The sequence below is a fragment of the Pelophylax lessonae genome (genome assembly GCF_965119305.1).
Source record: "Pelophylax lessonae genome assembly, chromosome: 11".
NCBI lineage: Eukaryota > Metazoa > Chordata > Amphibia > Anura > Ranidae > Pelophylax > Pelophylax lessonae.
This window is the reverse complement of record NC_138778.1, coordinates 98,007,675-98,028,231: the sequence shown is the minus strand read 5'-3', so window position 1 is coordinate 98,028,231 and position 20,557 is coordinate 98,007,675. Positions and strand designations below refer to the sequence as shown.

The window sequence follows — 20,557 nt, the reverse complement described above, 5'->3', positions numbered from 1 at the left end:
ACACAATTTAACCATTGTTTCTTCAGTTCGCTTGGTGGGCTTTGTGATGGTTCCCGGACCAATCCATGACGTTTCTGCAATCTTTCATTTCATTCATTAATTCTGATGCTTAGCAATTTCTGACCTAAAATTGCAGCTTCCCTCTGAATCAGATTCAATGGTTTTTTCATCTATAAAGATGTTTTTTGTTATCTCCCAAGCAGACCTTTTGTGAACAGTCAGTTTCCTTTCATTGGCCTGAAAAGCATATGTGAGATTTCGTGTGTACAATAAAATTACAGAAACCTCATCCTGATATACATCATTTGCAGAGGATAGTTGTTTAAAATGATAATATGCCATTAGAAAAAAGGAACAAAAAAACACTACATTGAGAAAAAGAATACAGGGGAGCTGCAATTTTAGTGTGGCTGTATCAATTTAAAGATAAAGTATATAAATTGCAAAATTAAATTATATATGTATATAAATTCATGTACATATATATGTGATTCGTGTATATTTGGTGTCCATAGAATATGCTAAATTGTGAGTGGTTTTCTGTGTGCGTACATAGCTTTTCACTTCTTCTGTGGTGCAGTATGCGTGCTGCAGGTCATTGCTAAATGTTGTACATTGCTTTATGCATAGGCAGAACAAAGCTTTATATGTCTGGATTTGTCTAGAAATGTATCCGTACACTGATTACTTTAGAGGCAGCATTAGATGAAAACCACATGCACAGGTTATTGTTTGTCTTTTATTTCTTTATCTGTCCTTAATATAACGCCATGTTTGTTGAAAACAGGTGGAGTCCAGAAATAGCTTCTTTAGGGTCTTTTGTGATTAAAAAGTAAACAATTTGACAATGTAAAAAAGTTTGCCAGTTGGGAAATTTCTTTATACCGTATTTTCCGGCGTATAAGACGACCCCCCTAATTTTCAAGTTAAAAAGCAAGGCAACACCATTGAAAAACATCAGATTTCTCCTAGATCTCTAAGGTACCCAAGTAAAAACAATCAGCGCAGACAGGTAAGTGTAGCTAAACTAGATGGAAATGCCAGCTGAACACCGACCCAGGATACACAGCAAAAAATCCCAGAGAGATATGACAGACAAAATGATGCAGCGCAAATCCTGTAAATAATGGCATAAGAAATAAAGAGTCCCAAAAAGATGAAAGAGACAGTTCCTTAGGTCCAATCTGTGTTGAAAGAGGATATAGGAGACAACGACTCCACACAGTGATCTCCCTCCACCATAAAGCACACTGATGCCCTCACCTCAAGATTCGACCACTGTGTTACCAGAGGTCAAAAATCGCAGTGTCAATCCACATCAATAAGCAGGCTTCAGGTACATTCGTATACACTCCTTGATAACTAAGGACCAGATAGGACTCACAGACCGGATTCCCCAAATGTAGACATTCCGAGGTATAAATGAAAGAAGAAAACCTCTAAGTGCAGACTGCCAGTACTAAACTTCTTTTAATAAATATAGTTTGCACTTACATGGTAAACGATAAAAAAAAGAGAGGAAAATTTATCAGGGACTCAGGTGACTTTGAAAGGGGTGAGGTGTTTAAGTGGCAATCTAGCCCCCAGGTGGCCACTAACTTATCAGATCAGGTTAATGTAGTCCCTGTGTCGGTCCCTTCTTATCAAGCCCCTAGGAGACCCAATGCACCTCCAGTGGAAAGGGTTTATCATCCTCAAGTACCACGGGGGAAGAGAGGAGGGAGACCACGTGGGGGCAGAAATAGAGGGAGAGGTGGTAGGCCTCATCCACCCCCTCCACCTATTCAGTCTAGCAATGGAGGAGGGAGATATCAGAAATACCCTCCCCCTCCTGCTAATGGTAACTATTATCAAGAAACATCAAATAGGAATTCTTATGATTATGCCCCGTTTGAGGATTACGGATCCAATTATAATCAGAACAATAGAAATATACCACCTTATCTGAGAAAACCGGTTCCTGTCCATAATAGATTTAGCGCACTTGAGGATGTAGAGGAAACTGATGATTCCCATTTTTTAGGGACTCCCGGCCCACGGAGGGAGGGGCCGCTTCAACATACTCCCAGAGGAAAAAGAGGACTAGAGGGAGGAGATCAGGAAGACGTGTCCAGCAGAAAAAGATCCCGCTAGGTGCTGGGATCTTTAACATTAGTGGCTCGGAATTATCGAGCGAAGAACTTAAAGTCCTTGATAAAGGACTTAAGTTCGCCCCTGTCAAGAATCTTGACAAATTCCACACTTTTATTAATGTTCAGAAGTTCGTCAGGACTCTAAACATTAAGAAATATTTCCTGAGCAAACCAGGCGAAAGGTCTGCAATACAACAAAGGGGGAATCATTCCAACCTCTTCAATAAATCCATCTTTAACCCACCTGTGAAAGATAATAAACATCTGGTAGTTTTTAAAAATATGGTGACCAGAGACCTCGAGGATCTGAAAATCAAAAAGGTGAATGACCCAGCGTATATTAAACGCGGTATTAAGTCTCTTGAGCAGAAACGGGATCTTGTCGTCCGTCCTGCTGACAAGGGAGGAGGTTTAGTGGTTATGTCCAAATCCTACTACAAAGAGGAAATGGGACGACTGGTGGGAGACCGAGATACTTATTTACCCCTAAGTAAAAATCATGTTTTTGATTTTCAAAAGGAGTTACATTCACTTATCCTGAGAGGGAAGGACCATAACATTCTTAACAAGAAGGAATCATTGTTCCTTGATCCATTGTCTTGTCGTACCCCCATCATCTACTTTTTACCAAAGGTACACAAGGATGCCCTGCGACCACCTGGGAGACCTATTGTGAATGGGATTGGGTCTGTGTCTGCACGTTTGGGTCAATACATTGATCATTTCCTGAAACCCTTAGTGTGTAACACAAAAGCATATTTGCGAGACACCCGGCATATTATTCAGATCCTTGAAAACACGAGTATTCAGTCGGGTATCTTTCTAGTGACCGCAGATGTAGGGTCCCTCTACACGATTATAGGCCATGAGAATGCTATGACCTCAGTCCGTTGGGCACTCGAGGCTTCTCCACTGAGTAATGAACATCGATCTTATTTGTTGGAATGTCTTGATTTCTGTCTCCAAAAAAACTATTTTTGGTATGACCATCGTTTCTTCCTTCAACGGAAGGGAGTGGCGATGGGAGCCCGCTTTGCTCCCAGTGTGGCCAATTTATTCATGGCCCACTGGGAGGAAGCTGTGGTATTTCACCAACGCCCAGAGGAGCTGATCTGTTACCACAGGTACATAGATGACGTGTTCCTTATTTGGCAGGGCAGCTCTGAAGGTCTCAATAGGTTTATGGAACGGTTGAATTCCAATAATCTGAACATTGTTCTATCTTGGAATACCAATCCGGAAAAGATTGTCTTTTTGGATTTAGAGATTTTCAGAGAGGAGAATGCTATCAAGACACGCAGCTACTTCAAACCTACCGATAGGAATGGTTACATTCCATTGAGTAGTTGTCACCACAAAGCTTGGCTTTGTAATATCCCCAGGGGGCAGTTCGTCCGTTTGAGGAGGAACTGTTCCTCTGAAGTGGATTTTTTATCACAATCCACACAGTTATCTAAAAAGTTTGTGCAGAAAGGTTACAACCAAGCTGATCTTGAGAAAGAAATTACTCGAGTGGCAGATATGGACAGGGGTGCCCTTGTCTCTGGTCCACCTAAGAATAAAGCAAATGCCCAGGATTTCAGGATGGTTTTGGATTACAACATACAATTCAAACAATTTGAAAAGATAGTGGCCAAGCATTGGGACATTTTGTTAAAGGATCGGGATTTAGGTCCAGTTTTACCTTCCCGTCCCCATTTCATTTACAGAAAGGCCAGAACCTTGAGAGATGTACTGGCTCCTGGAGTGGTGGACCCTCTTTTCTTATTTAAAGAAAATAAACTCTTTACTTTTTTATCAGGCTTCTATGCTTGTGGGCGATGCCGAGCCTGCAGGCATTCCAAGTGCAATGTAAAGAAGCAGAAGGAATTTTCAGCATCTGCCACAAATAAGGTCTATCCAATACGGGAATTGATCACATGCCAGACCCAGGGAGTTGTCTACATGCTGGAGTGTGATTGTGGCCTCCAGTATGTCGGCAGAACTTCCAGGGCATTGCAGGTTCGCATTGGCGAACATGTGAATAACATCAAGAAAGGCCTGAAAACCCATAGTGTGTCCAAACATTTCAGGATGGTGCACAATCGTGACCCCAGAGGCTTGCGGTTTTGGGGCATAGAGAGGGTGAATAGGCACTGGAGGGGAGGACATTTTGTTAGGTTCCTGAGCCAAAGGGAATCTTACTGGATATTTGAAACTAGAGTTTCTCATCCGTCTGGGTTAAATGTTGAATTTGACCTTAATTGTTTTATTTCGGATAGGTGATTGACTCTTTTTTTTATATCTTATATTTGTTTCTGATTTTATATGAACTTTTTAATACATATATTTTTTATGTGTTTTTAACAGTGTGGGTATTTTTACATTATATGTATGTGCCTTCATTTGTAAAGATATATACATGTGTCTGGGATATGGGAAAAAGTTTTTACAAATTGACCATGAGACATTAGTATTTATAAGAGACCTTGTGGGTTCTTTTACTTGAAGGATGTAATACTTGACATTGACCACTAGATGTCCTCAGTGTTTTGTCAAGTACGTCCTCAAGATCATGTGAGCAGCGTCAGGTTATATAATCATGTTGGTGACTGATAGGCTCCACCCCCGCTGACGAAGTCCCGGTGGACGTAACGTACGTACGGGAGGTTGAGCCGCATCCGTCTGACGTCACCCGCTGCTGCTGCTGTTCCGACTTCTGAGCGTGTGTGGCTGGCTGCTGTTATGCACAGCCCACGACGCTGAAGTCTTATCGATGTGCACCTGTACTGATGTGCCTGTGTTTATCGTTTACCATGTAAGTGCAAACTATATTTATTAAAAGAAGTTTAGTACTGGCAGTCTGCACTTTCATTTATACCTCGGAATGTCTACATTTGGGGAATCCGGTCTGTGAGTCCTATCTGGTCCTTAGTTATCAAGGAGTGTATACGAATGTACCTGAAGCCTGCTTATTGATGTGGATTTACACTGCGATTTTTGACCTCTGGTAACACAGTGGTCGAATCATGAGGTGAGGGCATCAGTGTGCTTTATGGTGGAGGGAGATCACTGTGTGGAGTCGTTGTCTCCTATATCCTCTTTCAACACAGATTGGACCTAAGGAACTGTCTCTTTCATCTTTTTGGGACTCTTTATTTCTTATGCCATTATTTACAGGATTTGCGCTGCATCATTTTGTCTGTCATACTTACTGTAATACATGTAATCTCTCATATATCTCCCTAGGTACCCTAAGTATTACCAGTAGATGTAATCTCAAGACGTTGGCTGTGCGGGAATCCTATACCGGTATACCGTATGTACCGTAGCTTCGGCTACATACAGTATACCGCGCTGAGCCAATCACAGTGAGCGATGTATTCTATTATTGAATGCAAAGCCTGCTCGGATTGGCAGAGTCAGAGAGGCGGGCTGATGTTACTCCGCCAATCCGAGCAGGCTTTGCATTCAATAATAGAATACATCGCTCTCCCTGATTGGCTCCGCACGGTACATTGTATGTAGCCGAAGCTACGGTATACCGGTACAGGATTCTCACACAGCCAGCGTCTTGAGAGATTACATCTACCGGTAATACTTATACTTAGGTTACCTTGGAGATATTATACTCGGCGTATAAGACGACCCCCCATTTTTGGGGGATTTTTTTGAGGTTCAAAAGTAGTCTTATACGCCAGAAAATACAGTATCTGTCAGCTAAAGCTGCCCATAGACGTGTGATTTTCTTTCCTGCAACCACAGTCAGTGTTGACAGGGGAATCTCTCCTGCAGAGCTATTGTGCTGTCCTGGCATGGGGGGGTGGGGAAACCCATTTTGGCCGGGAGAATACACAGTGATTATTGCTAGCGGCTATAGCCGCTGGCAATACTCGCATGAAAAATACGACAGGCTGGTTGTACCCAATTTGATTGATTGGTCAACTTTGGTATAATCAGCCTGCCCATAATGGTTCCAATCTTGGCCGGTCACTATTGAACCAGCCAAGATTCCAACAGTCAATGGCTGACTTAAGTGAACATGGACAGTATGATTGCAGAAACCCTTTAAACATTGCTAGTGACAGTTAGGCCGTGTGTGTGGCATGATGGTGGCAAAATAACCTGCTAATCTTACTTTTGCTAAAAGTCATAACTAGATGCTGCTGTTTCCCTTTTTTATGTAAAAATGATTAATTCATCTTAGGAGATTCAAGCTAATTGGTTTACGCCAACCCTCTAGATTTGAGTTGAAGGTGCTGTCTGGAAGTAGAGTTGCCAGTGTACATTTGGATCTTGCAGCTTCTTCTAGCTTTTAGTTAGATGGCAGTGCAGTAGCCCTGCATGTTGATCAGCTTTGAACATAGGAAAAATACACTGCTCAAAAAAATTAAAGAAGCACTTTTTAATTAGAGTACAGCATGAAGTCAATTAAACTCCTGGGATATTGACCTGGTCAGTTAAGTAGCAGAGGGGGTTGTTAATCAGTTTCCGCTGTTTTAGTGTTAATGAAATTCACAACAGGTGCACTAGATGAGCAACAATGAGACAACCCCCAAAACAGGAATGATTTTACAGGTGGAGGCCACTGAAATTTATTTTTCCCCTACTCATTTTTCTGACTGTTTTTCACTAGTTTTGCATGTGGCTAGGGTCAGTGTCACTACTGATAGCATGAGGCGATACCTGGACCCTTGATTGACCCTTGAGATTGCACAGGCAGTCCAACTTCTTCAGGATGGCCATTGCCAGAAGGTTTGCTGTGTCTCCCAGCACAGTATCAAGAGCATGGAGGAGATTCCGGGACACAGGCAGTTACTGTAGGAGAGCTGGATGGGGCTGTAGAAGGTCCTTAACCCAACAACAGGACTAGTATCTGTTCCTGTGTGCACTGAGGAACAGGATGAGCACTGCCAGAGCCCTACAAAATGACCTCCAGCAAGCCCCTGGTGTGAATGTCTCTGACCAAAAAATTAGAAACCGACTTCATGAGGGTGGCCTGACATCACAGATGAGAGCAGGTTCACCCTGAGCACATGTGACAGCTGTGAAAGGGTCTGGAGAAGCTTCGGAGAACATTATGCTGCCTGTTCCATTGTTCAGGATGACCAGTTTGGTGGTGGGTCAGTGATGGCCAGTAAAGTCCTATCCATGGAGGGACGCACAGACCTCTGCAGGCTAGACAATGGCACCCTGACTGCCATTAGGAATCGGGATAAAATCCTTGGACCCATTGTCAAACCCTACGCTGGTGCAGTGGGTCCGGAGTTCCTCCTGGTGCATGACAATGCCCGGCCTTATGTGGAGAGAGTATGCAGCCAGTTCCTAGAGAATGAAAGAATTGATACCATTGAATGGCCCCCACGCTCGCCTGACCTAAATCCAATAGAACACCTCTAGGACATTATGTTTGGTTCATCTGACGCCGTCAGGTTGCACCTCAGCCGGTTTAGGAGCTCAGAGGTGCCCTGATCCAGATCTGGGAGAAAATACCCCAGGACACCATCTGTCGTCTCAGTAGGAGCATACCCCGACTTTTTCAGGCATGCATACAAGCACATGGGGGCCATACAAACTACTGAGTACCAATTTGAGTTGCTGCAATGAAATTTCAGCAAAATGGACTAGACTACTGCATCATTTTTTTTTTTATCACTTTGATTTCGGGGTGTCTTTGAATTCAGTCCTCTGTAGGTTGATAATTTTAATTTCCATCATACAATGTGGCATCCTTTCATTCTTAACCCATTACCCAGTCCATATCAGTATAGATATCCAGCGTGATATTTTTCCACATTGAGATCTGATGTGTATTTAAAAGTGTTCTTTTACATTTTTTTGAGCAGTGTATATGTTTGATGCTTTTGTGTGCATAGCAGGCTGTTGCAGACATGTCACTTTTCAGTGACTCTGATCTGAGGTCTTTTTGGTGGTGTGTGAAAAAACAATAGAAAAAGTGTGTGGTGGAAGGATTTTTATTTTTGTTTTGTTTTTTTGGGGGTGGTTTGTTCTGGTCACATGCAAAGATTTGAGCGTCCACATATAGAGACAGTGGTTGTTTTAAAAATAAGTGTAAAGGTTTAAGTAAATCTTTACACAAAGCGATACCGAGATCGAAGTATTTATTGTTGTGCATGTATATTCATTTTAGCGTAGTGGACAATTTTTTTTTTTTTTTTTTTTTGCAAGAAGCCAAAATGACGCCAATAAAGAACAGAGGCTTCAAATTTATGCAGCATTTCCACTATTCTCCTCTTACAAAAAGTCTCTGTGCTATGCATGCACTAAAGCAGACATGTCCAACCTGCGCCCCGGAACCGCAGGCAATGAGGCCCACTGCCCCCTGACCATTTTTTTTGCTGGGGAGGAAGGAAGTCGAGTCGGGGGCATGGCCACAGAGGCTGCCTCGGAGGGGGATCATCCACTAGTTGTGTTAAATTAGTGCTGGGGGGGGGGCTTTAGCACGGGAAGGGCGAAGTGGCGTTTTATTACTTATATACCTTAACTATATATTTTATATGCGGCCCGAGAAAATTTCTCTACACTCAATGTGGCCCAGAGAAGCCAAAAGTTTGGACACCCATGCACTAAAGAGATGGTGTCTGCAGAGGACTCCTCTGCATCCTTAAAAGATATGACAGCCAATTGCCAGTTTGAAAGCTACGAGTGACTTTGTTTTCTTATCTCTGGCATCTTCATTTTCTTGTTAACCTGCTCTGAGAAAAGAAGATATATATGATAAGAAGATAAGATATGTATGTATGTGAGGTGTATTTGAAATAGTACGAGAATGCAAAAGAAGAAAAAAGGCACGCGCATAGGATTGAAATTTAAAGGGAGTCCATAGTCCAATAATGGTCCATAATGTATACCCTGATAAATGTCTGTCTCCAGCCCGAATGATAGACACACAGTGGAGAGCAAACACTTAGGGCAAAGTTCTTCTAAGAGTGAGGCCAACTCTATACATCAAGGGGAACAATGAAAAAAAAAACTGAAAAGCGCCTCTTAGTGCAGTATTTATTAAACAATGTAATCACACAGACAAGGGGGCACTCCCTAAAGAGTAAAGAATAAGACCCATCTAGAAGGATCAAGCAATCCGGTGGATCACACAAGCACCAAGGGTCTACATGTCAGGGAGCCGCAAGGTGGATACTGAACGCTGGCGTTCTCCCATGTCACTACCGAGCAGACCTCTTCAATGGAACGTAGCGTGGACCGCAACGCTGGCGTGTGACGTCACCGGGAGAGGGAGTAAAGAATGCTTTTCAGAGCATATGCGATGTGAGAAACAGATATGCACTCATGTCTTTTTCTCACGTCGCGCATGATTTTAAACTGGAACTAAGGGGCCCAGCCCAACCCTCTAAAAAAAAAAAAAAAACAACCCCACATCATAATCCCCCCTTCCCCAAATGATTTGGAGGAGTGGCCCAATACTTTTGCCAATATAGTGTGGATGAGCGAGTTTGGGGTGGAGGAACTTGACTGGCCTGCACAGAGTCCTGATCTCAACCCGATAAAACACCTTTGGGATGAATTTGAGCAGAGACTGGGAGCCAGGCTTTCTCATCCACATCAGTGCCTGACCTAATAAAAATGCACTTCTGGAAGATAGACACACTCCTAAGCCTTGTGGACAGCCTTCATAGAAGAGTTGAAGCTGTTTATAGCTGCATAGGGTGGGTCAAATCAATACTGAACCCTACAGACAAGACTGGGATGCCATTATGTGCGTGTAAAGGCAGGTGTCCCAATACTTTTGACAATATTGTGTGTGTGTATATATGTGTGTATGTATGTATGTATGTATGTATATATATATATATATATATATATATATATATATATATATATATAATCAGTTCCTTGAAAAGTATTCATACCTCTTGCAATTTTCCACATTTTGTCACATTACAACCAAAAATGTAAATGAATGTATTTTATTGGGATTTTATGTGATAGACCAACACAAATTGGTACATAATTGTGAAGTGGAGGGAAAATGATAAATGGTTTTAAAAAATGATTAATAATATCTGAAAAGTGTGGCATGCATTAGTATTTAGGCCCCTTTACTCTGATACCCCTAACTAAAATCTGGTAAAACCAATTTCCTTCATAAATCACCTAATTAGTAAACAGAGTCCACCTATGTGTTATGTATTCTCAGTATAGTTACAGCTGTTCTGTGAACCCCTGAGAGGTTTGTTAGAGAACCTTAGTGAACAAACAGCATCATGAAGGCCAAGGAACACACCAGACAGGTCAGGGATAAAGACGTGGAGAAGTTTAAAGCAGGGTTAGGTTATAAAAAATTTCCCAAGCTTTGAACATCTCACGGATCACTGTTCAATCCATCATCCAAAAATGGAAATTGTGTTGCACAACTGCAAACCTACCAAGACATGGCCGTCCTCCTAAACTGACAGGCCAGGCAAGGAGAGCATTAATCAGAGAAGCAGCCAAGAGGTCCATGGTAACTCTGGAAGAGCTTCAGATATCCACAGCTCAGGTGGGAGAATCTGTGTACAGGACAAATATTAGTTGTCCACTCCACAAATCTGGCCTTTATGGAAGAGTGTCAAGAAGAAAGCCATTGTTGGAAGAAAGACATAAGAAGTCCTGTTTACAGTTTGCGAGAAGCCATGTGGGGGACACAGCAAACATGGAAGAAGGTTTTCTGGTCAGATGAGACCACAATTTTTACTTTTTGGCCTAAAAGCAAAACATTGTGTGGTGGAAAACTAACACTGCACACCATCCCCACCGTGAAACATGGTGGTGGCAACATCATGTTGTGAGAAAGCTTTTCTTCAGCAGAGACAGGGAAGCTGGTCATAGTTGATTGGAAGATGGATGGAGCCAAATACAGGGCAATCTTAGAAGAAAATCTGTTGGAGTCTGCAATAGACTTGAGACTGGGGTGACCTTCCAGCAGGACAAAGACACTAAACATACATGCCAGAGCTACAATGGAATGGTTTAGATCAAAGCATATTCATGTGTTAGAATGGCCCAGTCAAAGTCCAGACCTAAATCCAATTGAAAATCTGTGGCAAGACTTGAAAATTGCTGTTCACAGACTCTCTCCATCCAATCTGAAAGAGCTTGAGCTATTTTGCAAAGAAGAATGGGCAAAAACGTCACTCTACCAGCATTGCACATCTAGAGAGACATCCCCAAAAAGACTCAGGGGGGCTGAATACAAATGCATGCCACACGTTTCACATATGTATTTGTAAAACATTTTGAAAACCATTTATCATTTTCTTCCACTTCACAATTATGTGCCACTTTGTGTTGGTCTATCACATAAACTCCCAATAAAATACATTTACTTTTTTGGTGGTGTAACATGACAAAATGTGGAACATTTCAAGGGGTATACTTTTTTAGGGTACTGTGTTTGTAGATATATATATATATATAGAATTAGATATATAATACCTCCATGAGGCGGTACTCCCAGGTGCACAACTTTTAGAGTGTGGAAATTTGACAATACTCTTACCACTGTAATTTCTGCCACTCTGCTGCAGAGGCTGTGATTGTTGTGTTTTCTATTTAACACAGGTTGGGGGAAGGGATTGGGAAGGGCTTGTGATAACTTATGTATGCTTCATGGTCCAAATAGTTAAGAGGACAAATTTCCTGATTGGGGTGTCATGGAGGAATTTTTGAAAACCTTGTCCATAGTGCTGTTACTCCCTTAAAGGGGAACTTTACCCATAACCACTTGACATTAATAATTATGCTTCAAAAACTAGAGTGTGTTGTATATTGCCTCCAAAATTGTTCCTTTTTCTTCTTACTGGTGACTGCCATTTTGCTGAAGCCCAGAGCCCCTGAGCAACAGGAAATATTTAGGCTGTCAGCAAATCATCCTTTACATTTTCGGCACAGTGCCAAAAAATAGAGAGCAGTTGAGCATGTGCAGAGCACGGTGAAATAGTTTATTACTGGATTTAAACAATATAGGCACTTTTTTTGATGCTTTACATCGCTATACCTGCAAAAGAGGCCAGCCTGAAGTAGTCTAATTGCACTTTTCCACTGCAAGTACCGGCTCGGCTCTACTCGGCCCTGCTTAGCCCGGTTTGCTTTTCCACTGCTGGTACCGCATGGTACGGTGTTGGAACGGTTTGGTACGGTTTGTTATGGTTTGCTTTTCCACTAAGGTAGTACTAAAGTTAAGTGGGTGGGATAACAACGATTATCTGACCAATCAGTGGCTAGTAGTGACTGCATGCAAAGGATTGTGGGATATGGTACCTCTTGTAACCACAATCGAGGTGGTACTGTTTTAGAGAGCCGTACCGTTCGGTTCCATGTAGTGGAAAAGCGCCACCGTACCGAACCGTTCCTACCCCGTACCATGTGGTACCAGCAGTGGAAAAGCACAAAAGCGAGCCGAACCGTTCGGGTCCATGCAGTGGAAAAGCGCCATAACAGGACGTCTGACTAAAGTTCCACTTTATTGAATACCTCTGAAAACAATAGACATCATAGGTATACAACCATCTATGGTCTTATTCTACAATGGTTGCCAAATCCCAAGTGCAGTACACAATATGACCAATCCGAATCTCTCATGTTTTCTATCTGATTGGATTCCCATAGGAATTATCACACTCTTTTGAATAGGACCATTAATATCTTTTGTTAATTCTGGTTGACACACAGTGTTCCAACCTCTTTATAATGTCACACCTCCATTTCCAGCTATCCAGCCAATTCTCCTATCAACAAGACTCTGTAGTGGTTGATGAGTTAGATAACGATGAAGGTCAGGTTGCTATGATTGCTGTTCAGTCTGTAAGTATAAATCTGCCTACTATAAAAGAGTAGAATAGGTTTCTGAACATTCTCTTTAAAACACCTCTAAATCAGGGTGAGTATGGTTATTGCTCAGGGATGATATTGTTCTTTGGGTTGTCAGAAAGACACATAAAATGGTGGAGTGCTTGCATCTGGACTTTCTCTGTGCTTCTTATCTGTTCACAAACACCTCTATGCACCTGGTGAATATGTGATGGGATATCCTTCCATGTATCTTCTCGTCTAAAACAACCTCATCTTTATTGTGAGACATTGTAACTTTTTTTTCTGGTTTTCTCCTTTTTCTGCAGTTTAATTTTGGAGATGTTGTGGTCCACCAGGCCATTCATACAATTGAATATTGTTTGGGGTGCATTTCCAACACAGCTTCTTATCTTCGACTTTGGGCCTTGAGTTTGGCCCATGCCCGTAAGTAAAAAAATGTATTATTGTAGTGTAATGTTTTTGTTTGTACACATGTATGAGTTACCCTTGAACCCAGACTTTACTTTTTTGTAAATAGTAATCACAATGTCATGTGCCCATATGTTGTGTAGGGTCTTGAGGCTCCGTTTCCACTAGTGCAACTTGTCATGCAACTTTGGACACATAAAGTCACATGGCAAGTTACGGCCTATTGATTTCAATGGCACACGTTCCAATCTATCTGAGTTAAAGTTGCAGCGACTTTGAAAAGGTGTCTGCACTACTTTGATGCGACTTTTGATGCGATTGAGTCAGAGAGTTTGAAGTCAGATCAAAATTGCATTCAAAGTCGCACTCCAAATCGTGCGACTTTGGCGTCGCACTAGTGGAAACGTAGCCTGAATGTTTGAAGTGGAACTATGGCTTCCCATTAAAAAAAAGAAAAATGTGCTGCACCACTTAATTATAAGTACATCTGCATTTACAGTTTTCCTAGTCTCTCTGTAAGGGTCCCATAAATAATTGTTGATTATGCCAGTGAAGTCCACTTTATGCAGCTTCCTGCTACAGCATCCCTTGTCAACATTTGGCCCTCGGAGCCCTGTGATGTGGCCCTCGACCTTAAACCAGGGAAGCCCATGCTCTGAGATAGTGGGTGGCCAAGCCCAGATTGCAATCAAGGGGTTGCCAACCTACCATCCCAGAGTATCAGAGTGCATGGAGCCAGTGCCAGCAGTGGAGAAAGCAGGCGGCCGCGAAAGGAGCCAATGCTTATTCTGTAGCGCCAGATTTTGTCCCAGGCACTTTGCCTGGGTTCTAGCAGCCTGGAGAGAGATGCCAGCAGAAGCAGGAAGAGAGGAAAAGGTCAGTGTATTAACTGTCAAATACACTGCACTTTTGCAATGGGCATTTTAGCACAAAAAAAGGGGTATTAGGCTGCTTTCACACTGATCTGCAGGTGCAGCGCAGTGCTCCTGTGGCTTTTCTGTGGGTTAACCACACTGAGTTATAGACTTCTATTATATCCTGCAGGTTTGGTGCGCTTTCAGAAACTGCACCATACCCATAAGATATAATAGAAGTCTATGGCAAATCTCAGCTAACCCGCAGGTGCCCTACGCTGCACCCACGGTGCAGATAAACCGCAGCGCATATGTGTGAAAACAGTTTTATAGGAGGCTCAGGACCGTAAGGGCTTGTTTAAATTTATGGTTTGGGGAGGCAGTAAAACTCCATAGAAATAAAATAAAAGAAAACCGTGCGTCCAAGTTTAAGATATAGCAGCCAGCATCAATCAACAAATGACAACAGAAATAATATTTAAAATGCAGCGCTAATATGTATATGAGAACAGGGATCAAAGTAGAGTCCATATAGTGTTAAAAAACACAAAATACAATGAGTCCACGTCTTTAACCCCTTGGTGTGTAATAGCAGGATGACACTTGGTGAACAGGGATATCCTACACCTCCACCACATAAATCTGCAAGCCTCTTACCAGAGTGAATTGATCACTGCTCTCACAGTGATCAAAATAAGCATTTAAATCCCAAAGATTATCATACTGGGGGGCACTTGGTTCTGTATCCTCAAGATGAACTGAGTAGTGGAGTATTTTGATCCTTGCAAATGTTCAATGGGGTTGGTGGTACCACAGAAGTAAAAGAGAACTAATGGTGCAGTACGTTTCAAACAGTATAAATTATTAAAAAGTAATGCACTCACCACACATAAAATGAAATGAAAGCAGCTCAAAAAGCTCCCAATCTATATATCAAAGCCGCTGGAGCGGCAACGGACATCTTCCGGCTTGTGACGTCAGACACGGGCGGGCTCCATAGTTCATTGTGGCCCGTGATGAGTTACCAAATCACTTAAGTGACCCTCGCTCTTCAAAAGGTTAAGCACCCCTGTGCTACAGTGTGATGAGAAGATGTTGCAGAGGGCATAGCAGTGACACTACTGATTCCCAAGCTTGCAGCTTGTCATTCAGCACCTGGTCAGTGTCCGAAAGGGAGAGCATGTGAGATAAAAATGGATGGAGGATTTGGCTTAGTCAGGAAACATAAAGGAAGATTTATTTTTACTTCTCAAGGCTAGTGCATCACATACTGTAGTAACTAGATTTGTATCTAGACAATCATACGGGTTCCTTTTAGTCAGGGCCGGTGCTAGACTATTTTGCACCCTAGGCAAGACCTGCTACTTGCACGACCCCCCCCCCCACTGCCCCCCTTCCTGCAGGTAATGCCCCCTTTAATCTGATACCCCCCCCCCTTCCTGCATACATTGTGCCCCTTCCTGCACACACTGCCCCCCTATTTCCCCTGCACATACTGCTTTCTTTTAATCCTACACCGTCCTTCCTGCACACACTGTCCCCCTTTAACACTATACCCCTCTTCCTGCACATGCTGCCCCCCCATTCCTGCACACACTGCCCCCCTATTTCCCCTGCAGATACTGCTCCCCTTTAACTCTACACCCCCCTTCTTGTACACATTTCCCCCCTTTAACCATACAACCCACTTCCTGGACACATTGATCCCCTTTAATGCTACACTCCCTTCCTGCACACATTGCCCCCCTTCATGCACACATTGCCCCCCTATTTCCCTTGCACATACTGCCCCCCTTTAACGCTACACCCCCTTCCTGTACACACTGCCCCCCTTTAATCCTACCCCTTCCTGCACATACTGCCCCCCCTATTTTCCCTGCACATACTGCCCCCCTTTAACCCTACACCCCACTTCCTGCACCCATTGCCCCCCTTTAACCCTTTATCCCTCTTCCTGCACACACTGCCCCCCTTTTAACCCTCTTCCTGCACACACTGCCCCCTTTTAACCCTACATCCCCCTTCCGGCACACACTGCCCCTTCCTGCACAAACTGTCCCCCTTTAACCCAACACCCCTCCTTCCTGCACACACTGATTCCCTTTAACCTTATGTAGACATCTTTATGAAATTATTTATATATTTTAATAAATCTGTTCGATAATGTACTAGGCCAGTGCATCCTCTTTTCTTTTTCTATTCCCTGCATTCTTCCTGTGCCGAGACTTGCGGTGAGTCTGCCGGAAACCAGGATTATGCTGGTGCCGGCCCTGGGGGGGAGAGTAGGGAAACCAGCAGCCGTGGGTGCGCCATCGGTGGCAGTTCGCCCTAGGCAGCTGTCTAGTGATAGCACCAGCCCTGCTTTTAGATTTACTTACAGTATATTTTCCTTGCTACTGCTGAAGGTACTGTATTTATGGGATCCCAGTGACAAGAATCATTGGGGAAGAATAGATGCAGTACATTTGTTTGTGTTAGGGTGAGGTTTTTACTGTCCTTTCCTTCAAATATTTTAGAGAAGTTGAGTTAGGGAGGCTGTAGATAGGTACCTTATTTGACTAGAATGACAACTAGTACATTTTTGCATATCCTTGAATAACACTTACACTAGCGTGACCTTTTCGGGCAAGAAACTGGGTCCATTTCACAGAGTGAAAACCTAATGTATTTTTTTTCTGTAGAAAACTGACCAATTAGATTCTAGGTACCAAAGATTATTTCCAGCATGTTGGAAAATAACGATTGCTTCAATTCTTGGGTGGCACCTATTCTTGTCTCACATTTTATAGTTGTTGCAACTGATGATTCAATCAATCAATCCCTTTCTTGTATTATTTATTTGCTAGCCTTATTTTGAATTGGTTGCCAACTAACATGAATATGCATTTACGAATAAAAATTTGAAACAATGAAATATTTCTAGCAGTTACTCTTTCACATGATTGTTGTGGTTATGTAGTAATTAAAGGAACCAATATTACTTAGTAGGTAATCAAAGAGTAGATCTAGGTCAGCTGTTATTTTTCATTTGGAGGCAGATCAGTTGGATATCATGTATTACTATGTACAGATTTTCATTGTTAATACACTGAGCAGTGTCATGCAGACACTATGTATAAATTTGTTGATACTAAGCTTAGAACAACCCTGTCACTTATCTAAAATGTATAAAGCTAGCACATACCTGTAAAGAAGAGACCAAATACTTACTGCCCCTGCTGCCTGTGCTGCTAAACTGGGCTCTGTTGCTATGAAATGGTCCCCCAAAGTCTGCTAGAAAAGTCAACATTTCCAGGATTGTCAATCTCCTAGGTCCGGCTCTGTATGGAGTCTAATGCGTTAGAGCTGAAGGGAACCCAATGGAGTAGCTGTTCTGGAGGTGATGGTTTTCCAGTGGGAGTTTGGGGGATCATATATCAATAAAAGGTGTGGGCTCGCTTTAAATATTTTACTTTGATGGGCTTTAAACGATTTGCACTGTGGAATAGTTTGTACAGCAGTTCTAGCAGATTGTATTTTTACATACAATTACCACGAGTAACTGATTCATGCTTTATATCAGCCTCCCATATCATCTGGAGTCAGGCAATATCTCTCTGTTGCTTTATTGTCCAGTCAGTAGACCAAGGCGGTCTTTTATGTAGCAGTCTGCCTAGAATTGAGTTTCACGCTCCTAAGTCTGGAATTATTACTGTAGGTCTGCCAGAAAATAACACATAACTTTAATCCATAAAAAATAAAGGTCTGGAATTCAGAAGAGAGATAAAGCTAAGGAGCTGTAGAGTTACCAGTCTGGTTCTAGTACAGTTCATATCTGAATCAGTTTGTATTGTGCAATGATGGGGGAATTAGTGGAATAAAAGGAAAATAAATAAAAAAAATATTAAAGTAAGTATTAAAAGAGAAGTATGGGAATGGAGAAAACAAACACACATACTCTCCTTTATGCTATAGCTGTTCCCCACTGCCTCTGAGCCCCGAAAACGGAGCGGTCACATGACCTCCGATCACTCATTTGTTAGTCTCTGCTCTGAGCAGAGAGCGGTGACTCTCAGTCTCTGTTCCCTGCTATACCCCTCCAGCTCTCACTGGAGCACCAGGTTTAAGGCCAGCTACCCATCAGGCATCGGCGTGGATCTTGATAACATGGTTGGGATCCTTCCAGAGCCTGCAGCGGCTAAAGCCTGCTGTCGCCTGATTTTGGGTCACAGGAGAGCACAAGTAAGTCCCCTTCTGTGACCCACAAGCAGAGATGTATAGTAACTAAGTAGAACTACTGTACTTAAGTACCGAAAGGCGGTATCTGTACTTTCCTGGAGTAGAATTTTTTTCTCCTACTTCCACTTTTACTTCACTACATTTTTTCAATGATTTCAATACTTCTACTCCAGTATTTTTTTTTTGTGCTGCATAGTTACTCGTTACTATTATAAAAATTACCACTGCCAGAACAGTAGATGGCAGGTTTCATGAAGCTCAAAACATGCGTATTATCAGCGCATACGAAAATAAATGCTACTGTATGCATAAATAAAAGCTGCATTTGAAATAATAAAAAACAATATGATGTTCAAACTTTTGACTTCTTTCTTTAATCACTACATAACACAGTACTTTTACTTTTACTTTCAGTACTTGAGTAGCAATTTTTTTTTCAAAACTACTGGTACTTTTACTTTCAGTACTTGAGTAGCAAATTTTTTTTAAAAAACTACTTGCAATACTTAAGTACAAAAAATGTTAAATACTTTAGTACTTCTACTCAAGTCACTTTTTGATCGAGCACTTGTACTTTTACTCAAGTATGGGTTTTGAGTACTTTATACAACTCTGCCCACAAGAGTTATGCCCCAAAAAACTTAGGCCATACTTCTGTTTTTATTACATTACACCTAAGGAGAAAAAAAAAATGCGGGCAACGATACAGTCTTTCACTAACATTAAAACCGCAAATTATGTTTCACATGCTTTAGGTAAATGTCATACTTAAGTATGACTGGGTTGCCCCACTTGTCACCATATTAAAAGAACCAACATCAAACGAACAAAGCCAACCTAGGCTATAGGTTCCATTTATTTGCCTTTGTGGGGTCAATTAACAGCATACAAGCAGTTTGCAAGTAAACCCTCTTATATTGTGGACTGTCGAGGAGTATTGTATTAGAAAAGATGTTAAGCCAGTCAGTATTTGAGAAATATGTATTGCTGTTACCTTCTTATTAGCTCCCTGCATAAATATGTATTCTCTGATTTTCCTCTAGAGCTCTCTGAGGTCCTCTGGACTATGGTGATGCATGTGGGCCTACATGTAAAAAGTTTAGGTGGAGGCATTCTCCTGGTATTGGTGTTTGCAGCATTCTCTGCACTGACTATTGCCATCCTGCTTATCATGGAGGGACTGTCAGCTTTCCTGCATGCCCTACGTCTGCACTGGTAAGTCTGGAAACCTCTTGTCTTTGTAATGTCTTCCTTAGCAGTATTAGAATAAGTATAAGAATCTCCAGTCCTGAGGCAGCCTGTGCTTCCAGTAAGTAAATAATACTTCCTATCTTTGTGCAAGAGAATTGCTCCTTACTGCTGCCCAAACTCTAGCCACACTTTGGAACGTCATGAAGGCTCAGGCAGCTGACCAACTACGATGGTGAGAGATTATGTCTACACTAGGTTGGCAATTATTCCCTGTGGAACATCTTGTTACTATCCCCATCTGCCTACATTTTCACTTAGGTTCCCACACCTCCACAATGTACCAAAGCCAGAGACCTTAAAAATGCTGCCCTGCCTTGTATATAGGGGCAGTAAAAGGAAAAATCTTCTTCATGTAGGTAAATGTTTCATTGACTTATTGGCAGTGCAGGCAATGTTGTATGTAGATCTGCAGTTTAATCAACAAATGTGATTCATTATATAAAGGATGTATGGGGAGGCAGTGGGTTCTCGATCAAGGAATATAACAGATCCTGTGATATGCATGCCCCAGTAAGTGTCTTTCACAAATGTTGCTACCATGTGTCTGGCAAGTGGTGCTTTCCCAATGTCTGGATAGAAGTTGCACTATACCCTATAGCAGTGGTCCTCAACTCCAGTCCTCAGGGCCCACTAACAGGCCAGATTTTAAGTATTACCTTGGGGAGATGCAGACTAGAGTACTGCAATCACTGAGCAGCAAATGATATCACCTGGGATGTATTTCAGTTATCTTGCAAACCTGGCCTGTTAGTGGGCCCTGAGGACCAGGGTTGGGGACCACTGCCTTATAGTACAGAGGCATAACTAGAAACTTCAGGGCCCTGATGCAAGAAACCATAAAGGGTCCCCTGAACCTCAGCCAGGGCCTGGTCACAAGTGCGACCA

The 20,557-nt window shown here is 42.3% G+C and overlaps 1 protein-coding gene across 6 annotated transcripts in view; it reads left to right on the top strand.

Moving 5' to 3' along the window:
• The window catches only part of ATP6V0A1 (ATPase H+ transporting V0 subunit a1), a 164,818-nt gene that overhangs the window by 136,733 nt on the left and 7,528 nt on the right, over positions 1 to 20,557 (top strand). For 5 of the 6 annotated variants that reach the window (XM_082272084.1, XM_082272083.1, XM_082272085.1 and 2 more), the window contains 2 exons: positions 13,247 to 13,364; positions 19,465 to 19,636. In XM_082272084.1, the coding sequence (XP_082128210.1) occupies positions 13,247 to 13,364; positions 19,465 to 19,636 (290 nt within the window). Of the gene's footprint in view, positions 1 to 12,839; positions 12,933 to 13,246; positions 13,365 to 19,464; positions 19,637 to 20,557 lie in introns of all 6 variants that reach the window. The other variant, XM_082272086.1, reaches the window with a different exon arrangement.